Source organism: Gastrolobium bilobum, unplaced genomic scaffold (assembly GCF_033153095.1).
Source record: "Gastrolobium bilobum isolate Gb01-03AN ecotype WA unplaced genomic scaffold, APGP_CSIRO_Gbil_v1 utg24947, whole genome shotgun sequence".
NCBI classification, from domain to species: Eukaryota; Viridiplantae; Streptophyta; class Magnoliopsida; order Fabales; family Fabaceae; genus Gastrolobium; species Gastrolobium bilobum.
The window spans coordinates 26,733-37,176 of NW_026895771.1; the positions used below are offsets into that span (position 1 = coordinate 26,733).

Below are 10,444 nucleotides of genomic sequence, written 5' to 3' on the forward strand. Positions count from 1 at the left end.
TCATCAGTTAATGAAGAGGATAATTTTCAACACATTGGTCAAACCCAAGAGCATGAATAAGACAATGCTAATGCGTGGAGGGCTCGTGTAGCTTTAGATATGTGGAGAGCTATTGCTTAGTAGGATATCAAGTTATATCAAATTACTGATTAAAAAAAAATTATATTAGGTTTACTTTTTTATTAATATCATTGCATTTCTTTGTTATTTTTTTATTGACTATGGTATTTTTGAATATTCGTTAAAAATTCATATGGTTTTTTAAAAACTTATAAATCACGTCCTTTCAAATCTTTTAAATTCTATTAAAATTCTTTAAAATTCAATCTTATAAAATCTTGATTTTAAAAAAAGTCTTTAAAGTCACTACAATTCTATATTGTCTTTTAAAATCTAAAAAAAAATTATATCAAAATAGTCTTTTAAAATCTTAATTCAATACACCCCTCTTATTTGATTTAGCTTTTAGATTTACTCATTTGTAATATTAATTATCATATATTCATTATATATTTTTTGGATAGAATATTCATTGGAAATTAATAAGTACTTATATTAATACTAAATAATAGATACTATAAATTATAAGTTAAATAAATAAACAAATTTTACTAATAGGATAAACGAACTATAATAAATAATAATATTATCATTTTTATTATTAAAAATAAATTTAAAAGAAATACTGTTATATATGGACCTGACAAAGGCTGTAACAAATACTAACAATGTCCATCAGCAGCAATATTTTTGTAAAATTTGTAAAATTAAATTAATTAATAACAAGAACATTATTATTTATATTAAATAACCACATAATTTTTTGCATTATGTGATATTATATACATCATCAATTAATCTGATATAAACAAAACTTATCCATCAGTTTCTCAAACTACCAACGATGCCCATCATGAAGTAGGGGTTTTCAAACTTGCTTTTCCCATGTTTATAGGGAGAAAACAACGATCACAATAGACTGGTCTTACATGTTTCATGATTTAGAGTTTTCGATCGAAAAGCTTTGAATGCACATACTGTAAATTGAAATTCACATTTAAAAATAACTTAAGATTGTTTATTTAGACGATAATTAATTTATTTTAAACAACCTTTACGATAGGAACTTGTTTAACAAGTTTTAGTGAAATGAAAATTATATAGTGAACCTAAGTTGCACTCATGACATTCTTAATTACAGCTGCCAATTCATCATAGGCTACTTCCCAAGCATTGCTCAATTCCTCACTCCATTTCTCTCCCATTGCTTCTTTTATTGTTTTAAGCAATGCTTCTTTAACCACCTACAAATCATTATTAATTGTTAGTTTATCTCTGACATAGATAAATAAAATATAATCAAATAAAGCTTAACTTGAACAAAATATTCCGATTTCCGAGAGAATTAAGAAGTGATAATAAATAATTAGCGAACATTGTAATAGATAGAAAGATTGTTAATACTTAATATACTCATCTTAAAATATACTTATCATAATTTACCTTAACTATTTATTACCATTGGTTGTGCCATAATTTAAATGAAAAAAAAAATGAGATAGAAGGTGCTTACTTATTGCGTTTCTAAAGTATCAAAGACGTGATTATTACAACCATGCAAAATTTAAGAATGCATCTATTGCAACATGTTATTATTTATCATACCTCGAAATGGGGATCAAGTACTCCTTTCTGGACGTGAACAGAACCCAAATACTTTAATATGGTATCTGAAACCACTACTTCTCCTTTTGCTCTTAGTTGAATGGCTGACTCACATGTCTACAATTTCAACAAAATCATGTAACAAAGAAAAATTTAAAATAATAATCACAAAATACTAATGGGATATGATACTATCACTAATATGAGAATGCCAAGAAATTTATATAAAAAATATTAAATCAACTTAAAAGTTTAACTAACCATCTTTCTAATGAGTTAAAGTAAAATAAAAAAACTCATACATCCTGTTAATTCAGGATTTTCATTTTTTAAGTAACTAATACAGTTATTTTATACTTTGAAATATTCATTTTGATTTAGCTAATGAAAAGAATTATTAGCCTAAACATTTTTAGGAGATTCAACAATTTCCTTTTATGTTTTAATCTCCTTAAAAATTATTCTAATAATTTTTCTGCTTAAAATGTTAAATTTCTTTTAAAAGAATCAATACAGATAAAACTTAGTTATTCAAAAAAACAAAAAACTTTCAAATTTAAATTAATTTTTAGTATTTTTCTTCCTGGTTATACAATTAAGAGAATTGTTAAGCTTTATCGTGATGAACTAAAATCGTATACGTTTAGATTTTGTGAAAGTTCTAAAATTGTATTTCTAATATTTTTTCCTCTTTAGAACTTCTGACCATTCTATCATTGTTTTTAAATAATATCGTTAATAGTTAAAAACGTGTGGGCAATTCGATAAATTGGGTAAAACAAATACAGAGTAAAATGATGAAAAGCCTAGCCATATGTTAGAATATAATATATAAAATTATGGACATTATCAATTTATATGCGTATAATTCTTAAAACCACTATTAGTCATTGATTTTATTTGTATTAATTATTCTAATTTATTTAGTGAATTGTTAGATATAAGAAAAATCCACCATTAATAATGAATGTAAAATTTATTACCCTTACACCAATATAAGGTAATTCATTTCCCACAAAACTAATATAAAACACAAATTCGAAGTGCCATTTATAAAATTGCAAGCATTATGATCAAATCTTAAGTACTAGTACTGTAACTACTCTTTATTTAATTTTTTTTTTTGACATCAAATTTGAAAAAAATTTAAAAATAATAAAAATATAAAATATAAATAAAAAATGTTCATTTATATTCTTAGAGTATTAGACACAGATACACGTCTGACATTGCGCTTGTGAAATAATTGGGAGAAAAAAAAAACTTGAAATCACATAAAATAGCTATAATTTTATGCTAGATTGCGCTTACCAGCTCGAAAACCTTTTCAGCATGGGCCTCGAGATTAGGATTATTCTTAGGTACTTCATCAGAGTCCCTTAGAAACGAAAACATGTCCTTCGCCGCAGGTGCTTTCTCCAATATCCTATTTTTAAAGACGAAAGACGGAAATTATACTCTTTATGCTACGTAAGAGTCCTATTTCATTTTACACTCATATAAAAAGACGTGTTTTTTCTTCTTTTTTTAAAAAAAAATTGGCAGGTCTCACTTAATTTATCTCACAACATGAGATAGCTTCTCTCATACAATATGAGAGAAGTAAAACCCTATATATATATATACTCACACAATCTCTTTACAAAACACAACTAACAACAAAAAGGGTAAACACATAGTGATAGAAAACTTACAATGTGTAGAAGAGAATGCTATGGTGAGGAATGTTTTGCTTGAACACTTCCCATGAACTCTTCACTAAAGCCTCTTGCTTTTCAGTGAAAGCACCCATATTTCTTTTTTATATATCTTGCTTGTTATTTGTATTCTCCAATGCAATAATTTTGTGTCCAATACTTGTTTATATAGGAGACTTGGAGAGTGAGAAGAGGTGAAGCTGATTTCTTTTATTTTGTTATTGAAAGTATGTCTTGGCATGCATGGTGGTGGGTGGCTATTGCCATGGCTAAGAGATAATAATCTTTTCAAAAAATTAATCAAATAGTTTTTTAATTAATTAAAGTAAATAAATAATTTATTTTTTGTTTAAAACTTTAAAATGTTTAATGTAATTTTATTTTTAGTTTTTCTAGTAACTAATGTTATTATTAATTAGAAGAATCTTAACACTACACTATTCGATCCATGCATTTCAAAAACTTAATGAAATAGTTTTTTTTAAATTAATTCAAGTAAGTAAAGAATTTTTTTTTAATTTAAAATATTTAATGTGATTTTTTTAGTTTTTCAAGTAACTAATGTAATTGTTAATTAGAAAAGTGTTAACAATACTAGGGGTGTTAACGGGCCGAGCCGAGCCGAGCTTTGGTCTTAAAAGTCTAAGCCTGTGTTTAAATGTGTCAGTCTAACCAAGCCTGTTACCTGTTATGAATATAATTTCAGCCTGTGGCCTGTCTTATTTACAAAAAATAAAAGTCTGGTTTAGCCTCTTAGCCTGTTTAAAACAAAATAAGACAACAAAAATTTATCCAAACAAAATATACAGTCAACAACATTAGTAATTCCATAAATATTCATAAATTTAATGTATATCCAAACAACATAATATAAAACAAAATCATTCAAAAAGTTTATTTAATTAATAAAATAGGATGAAATGGATTGAGGAGAGAGAGAGGACTATCACAAGTAGTATAAAAAATATAAAATAAAAATAAAAATTAATATATTAGGCTAGCCTGAGAGGCTCTAAGACCGAGCTTTTAAATTGGAGCCTGAGACCTTTTTATTAAACGGGCTTTTATACAAGTCCAAGCCTTGTTCCAACAATCAATTTTAGCCATAAAAGCTCAGGCCTTCACGAGCCGAGCCAAAGGCCCCTGACTCGTTTAGCACCCGTAAACAATACCATACTTGATACATGCATGCATTTCAAAACTTTTTTTTTTTTTAGTTTGAAGGGGCAGAAAAGAAGCCCCAACTTTATTATGATTATTATTATTATTATTATTATTGTTATTTTTAGGTGAAATCTTATGCTAACTCTGCCAATAAAGAGTGGACTGGGGCTATTACCCAATTACAAAATTAAAAGGATATAACAATTTTTTTTGGAAAAATAATGATATAAAAAATACAAGAGTTGAGACATGAGGAGCATCTCACAAAAAGAAAGTTGGACATCACAACAAAAATTATAGGCATTAGGGGAGAACTTTTTATGTAAATTTATCCTTAGTAAAAGTTATTATTTATTAATTAATACATTGTTATACTAACCATAACCAATGCATGTTCAAAAGATATTGATAAAAAATTAAAAACAATAAGTACTGAATAATAAATATATGGTTTGATATAGTGAAATTTCCAAAGGCATTTATTATTATCTTTTAAGTAATTCAAACGATTTTACAACAAATGTATTAAATGTGTTTTATCCGATGCATTTAGACGCTTGTTGGTGAAAATCATACCTAATTATATATTTTATGTTATATAAAACATATTTTTTTTTAAATAAAATTTTTGCGAACGAATACCTTAATTAAGAGTACTTTTTAAGAAATTAAATTATTCAATGCATTGAGAATCAAAAACTTTTACTTTTCTAATAATCTTTCTTATTTTTGTTTCTTTAACAAATGTTCTAGTAAAATCTTTAAAATAACGTGTTAACGTATAATTAACATATATAATATTCGTTATTTATAAAATAAGTTTATACAAAAATCTCTTGGGAGACAGAAAACGTAGTTTGGTGTTGTACATACAAGAAAATTGTGATATTTCTGTGTTATATTAGTCAATTAAGTTTGGGTTGACTTCTCATGCTTCCAATGGTTGGGATTTGAAGCACCTTGCATTGAGGCGTAAAGTCATGGTATCGGAACCTGGTTGCATTGGACCATAGTTATATTAATTGTTTTTTTTTTTTTTTGGGTAGAAAGTTATGTTAATTGATTAAATTAATAAATATTGTAAAATAATTTCAAACATGAAAAAATTGAAATGAATTTTTTTTTCAATCTTTCATGAACTTAACATGATTATTAAACTAAAATATTCGATGATGCTCGTTGTGATTTATTTATTTTTATATTAATTTTGTTGAGCTTCTTTTATAAAAAAAAAAAACTAAAATCTTAGGAAAATATATAATATTTTTTTTGGAAAAATAATAATATAAAATATGAAAGGGATGAGACACAAGTAGATATCTCATCAAATAAAATTGGGCGGCACAGCAAAGAATAAGCACAAGCAGGGGCCAGAATCTTTTCATGTAAATTTAACCTCAATGAAAAGTCATTATATATTAATAATTTATAAGATATCATTTCTCATGCTTAAAAAATTCTGTTTGAAAAATTAAAATTAATAAGTATTAAATAAAAAATATACAATTTGATTTAAAAAAATTAAAATTAATGAAATTAATCATATGAATGGCAACGTAAGAAACCCAACATTTTAACCCAAAACATTATGATTTTAAATTTATGAATCCTTTTAATTATATGTTCCTTACTTAGTTCATTTCTAATTGATATAAAATTTAATTAGTCATTAAACACTTATATTTCTAATAATCATGCCCTTAAATAAGAAACCCAACATACTCATTAAACAACAATATTGGTTAAAACCCAATATGTCACATGTCACATGTCACATGTCCAACAAGTGCGGCGCAATAGTTGAAGATTGAACACATAATCATTTGACTAAAGTGTTCTTTGGCGATTTAAGTTGCTTCATGAAGTGGGACCAAGACCTTAATGGATTGGGCCTATGAAATTTGTCGCATGACATCGTCCAGAACGAAACGAAACTATAATGAATTCAAAATATCAATCCATACACAAAGCTCACTATTACCTATGTGAATGATCTATTTTGTATTTATGTACAATCCGTCAATCAATCAATATCTTTCTATGTGTTCTATTCGTATACATAAAGACACCATATATTCAATAGATATATCTTTCTATGTAATGCTACTAAAACTGCAATTCATTTATATATTTTGTGTCAACACATCATTGGTGCCGTCTTAACATGGGTTTAGTAAAATAATAAGAGACGAGAGAAACATTGAAATAAATCTGTATATTGAATTAATTCATAAGAGTACAATATATAAAGAAATACAAATGAGCTTAGCTCAGACCTAACATAATCCTAATAAAATAAGGAAATAGATCTCTATAAATAATAAAGATATCCTAAAGATATTCTCTCCAACAGTTTTTAATTCATAATAGTCCAATAGACAGTCATTTTATTCTGCACATGCTAACACAAAGTAGAAAATTGTCACCCCAAGAGTATCCGAAATTATTTTTACTTGTCTATAATCTATATCACTTTAAGCAGCATTATGCAGTAAGGGAGTGTGTGATAGCACAAGTGCATTGTTCTCAATTTCCTTGGTGACCTTTGGGTCCATAGACCTCCCATTCAGAAAATTTGAGTACCATTCAGCAGAAAGCTTAGGTTGCCTCCTCAAGCTTGGATCTTTCACATCTATGTAGTATAGGCCATAACTTGTTTCATATCCAGTCAATAACTCGAATGCATCCAAGAAGGACCATGCAAAATAACCTTTTACATTCGATCCACTCCTTTCAATGTGTCAAGAATAAAAAGAAACCAAAAAAAGAATCAACTAACATTCAGTAAACAATTGATAACTACTGTGAATGAAATGAAGAGGTATCATGTTAAGACATAGTACCTTAGTGCATCAAGCATGCTCCTAATATATTCATGCAAGTACTTCACCCTTGACCAGTCAACCAATGATGAATTTCGAAGTGTTTGTTGTCCTGAAAAGCTCAAAAACTTACTATGCAACTAGATAATAGAATGTTGAATTTGTTGATTTTGAAATGATGATTATAGGCAGATACATAGATCATGTTATATAATTTTTTGAGGGAGACAAGAGACTGAGCCATACCATTTTCGTGTATGTAAATTGGAAAATTTCCATAAACATCCTTCAATGAGTCTAGCACCCCTTGCAAACTCCAGGTTGTAATTGGGATCTAATCCAGCCAGCTTGTTAGTTGAAAAAAAAATGAATAACATAACAAAACAAAAAGATTAACAGCACCATGTTTCCTATTCTGCTCTTACCTCATATGTAGGTGCATCCTTTTGAGCAAGTCCTATGACCAGAAAGAGCATTACATTAATTAGCTGTCTCAGATCCTCAAATTAGAAGTAAGAAAAGAAAATGAAGTGCGTGAATTTCAAGCAACAACAAGTGACAGGTTTCAACAAACTTTAAAGCATTGGATTCACGGATCCTTCCACTTATATGGTTCTCGATTAGTTCATTCCTAACCAATGTGAGTTTTCATCCCTCACACTTGAATTCTCAACCATAATGTAATCAAAACTGCAGGAAAAGTATAATAACATACTTTCAAGTTCCGCTGCCATATCTGTATGGTAATCTCTATCTTCCATCTGCAGGCTGCCAGGACTGTTCTTAACATAATACGTGTGGTAAAAGTTTATTCCTAAGAAGTCTATTGAGCCCTTGACCAGATTTGATTCCTTTTGGGTGAAGGAAGGAAGCCTTGAGCCAGCATTCTTTTTCATTATATCAGGGTAATCTCCAAAAGTGAAGGGATTTAGAAACCTGCAATAACAAATCATAGAGAAATCAACAGTAGCAAATACTAATGGCACTGAAAGCAATGCCAGTTATTTGATTGAATAAGAACAGTATTAGATTTTTGTGACTATATCCTTTGGTGCAACATTCATCAATGGAATTAAAAAATAAAGTGGCAAGAGTTTAATCATTGTTAACACATTCTTCATATTATAATATACTTTCATGGTAATGTGGCATGTTTATTATTCATGGTTTAAGCTCAATGTCCTCTTGTATGTGAGGACATATTAGAGATATAAAAATCCTGAATCTTCACTTAAAAGTTTAAACTTTTTGTAGACTCGGTCTTTTGCAATCCTGATAATGCCAAATAGGGTATTGTCAATAATAGACATTAGAGAGAGATACCATTACAAGATTATTACTTACCACCCAATTAGGAAATCTTTGGCCCTTTGAGTGGCACTTATATCTTCACTAGTATTTGCTCGAGGAACAAGGCCAAAAGTAAGTAGATTAAACCCAATAAAGCCATGCTGCTTGTCCTGCATTTAACATAGATTGTTTTCCTGAACAAATTAAATAATGACTATCATCATTCAAAATGATATCATCATGAGCAACTGTAATGCTATCCTGCATAATTATGTTACCAAAGTGAAAACAGAAGGCGGTGAAAGCGTCATACATTATTTTACCTGGTATTTCTTCCTGTACAATCTAACAGCTGATGCATGTGCTAACAACATATGATGGGCTGCCAAATAAGGCTCAGTTGAGTAATTTCCCCTGCTGCAGTTAGCTTTATCCGAAGGTAAACACCTCTGAGGTGGTAAGTCTCCTGAACCATAGCCTCCCATTGCATACACATTGGCCTCATTGACTGTGGTCCAATACTTAACTCTGTCACCAAATTCTCTGAAGCACACATCCGCATATGTTGTGAAGTCTTTCCTACAAGCATTCATATAAAGACAATAAAACCATTTCTCAGTTCTTTTCCAGGTGCACTTGGCATGTTCTTTGTCTTGCACAAGATGGCAATACAATTAGAGACTTGGAATTTGGGAACCATACACAATTCTTCGACTAACCCATCCTCCATATTCATCCTCAAGTGTTTGTGGTAGGTCCCAATGATGTAATGTAACATGTGCTTGAATTCCTACAAGGTGAGGAAACATTAACATAAACAATTATATATCAGCATATAACTTGGAAGAACCTCTCTTAGGTGTTAATCAAATTTTATAAGGAAAATCAAGTCTTGAGAAGAACCATGGCTTATCAGTTCATTGATAAGGTTGTTGTAATACTGCAATCCCTTGGGATTAACTTGTCCTTTTCCATCTGGTAATAGAAGAAAACAAGTAGTCACTAGTCATAACAGTAATCAACTGTGTCAAATACAGATAACTTTAGGCATTGATTTAAGAATCTCTCATAAACAAAATTTTGGTGATGTTACCCGGAATAAGTCTTGACCATGATATGGAAAATCTATAGGCATCTAAACCCATGTTGGCCATGAGTTGGACATCTTCCTGCACGAAATCAGGGTTTGGTATGTACTTAGTGCAAAGTATTTAGTAATTTTTTTTTGGTTGTCTATATATATACTCCACACTCACAGTCACAGACCTTATATTTATGATATTGATCGCATGCTACATCTCCATCACCTTCGTATTTATTCCCTGAAAATATATTTGAAGTATTAAATTTTTTAATAAAAGGATAACATTAAACTAAATAAAAATAAAAAAATCATTAAGAAATGAAGTATATTATATATGTGTGAGTAGAGTACAGTACCATTTCCAGCATGGGCGAAGGTATCCCATATGCTTGGTTTCCTGCCATCTTCATTTGCAGCACCTTCAACCTTTCAAAATCAAAAGACTAATATAGAGTGAACTGATTCTCAGATGAAAAGGAAGAAACATGAAGAGAAGAAAGAACCTGATAAGCTGAGGTTGATGCACCAAACACAAAGTCAGAAGGGAAGTCATATCTGGTGAAGGTATAAGCAGAAGGGAGCACCGATACTAACACTGTTGTCAAAGCAAACACCTTCAACATCAACCCCATACTGCTCATGCTTTCAGCTGTGTTTGTCGACAATCAACCATATATATATATATATATATATATATATATTTGTTGGGAAATAATACTCTC

General features: G+C 29.3%; 2 protein-coding genes across 4 annotated transcripts; both read right to left on the reverse strand.

The window, feature by feature from the left end:
• Positions 1-1,169: 1,169 nt before the first annotated feature.
• On the reverse strand, positions 1,170-3,457 carry LOC133295747 (leghemoglobin-like). The gene is made up of 4 exons (XM_061494602.1): positions 3,360-3,457; positions 2,977-3,091; positions 1,666-1,782; positions 1,170-1,304 (listed from the first exon to the last, which is right to left on the reverse strand). Exons 1-4 carry the CDS (start codon positions 3,455-3,457, stop codon positions 1,170-1,172), a joined length of 465 nt encoding a protein of 154 aa, XP_061350586.1.
• A 3,347-nt stretch (positions 3,458-6,804) lies between these two features.
• On the reverse strand, positions 6,805-10,362 carry LOC133295745 (beta-glucosidase 11-like). 3 transcript variants are annotated; one of them, XM_061494600.1, is made up of 13 exons: positions 10,226-10,362; positions 10,079-10,141; positions 9,905-9,960; positions 9,732-9,807; positions 9,542-9,613; positions 9,341-9,428; positions 8,962-9,217; positions 8,693-8,808; positions 8,064-8,284; positions 7,774-7,805; positions 7,595-7,682; positions 7,370-7,460; positions 6,805-7,256 (listed from the first exon to the last, which is right to left on the reverse strand). In XM_061494600.1, the coding sequence occupies exons 4-13, from the start codon at positions 9,790-9,792 to the stop codon at positions 7,001-7,003; spliced, it is 1,281 nt and encodes a 426-aa protein (XP_061350584.1). In that variant the 5' UTR covers positions 9,793-9,807; positions 9,905-9,960; positions 10,079-10,141; positions 10,226-10,362; the 3' UTR covers positions 6,805-7,000. The 3 variants fall into 3 exon arrangements, with proteins under 3 accessions (XP_061350584.1, XP_061350582.1, XP_061350583.1); XM_061494598.1 differs by having other exon boundaries at positions 10,079-10,148; positions 10,226-10,353; XM_061494599.1 differs by lacking the exon at positions 7,774-7,805 and having other exon boundaries at positions 8,023-8,284; positions 9,905-9,945; positions 10,079-10,148; positions 10,226-10,353.
• Between the last annotated feature and the right edge of the window lie 82 nt (positions 10,363-10,444).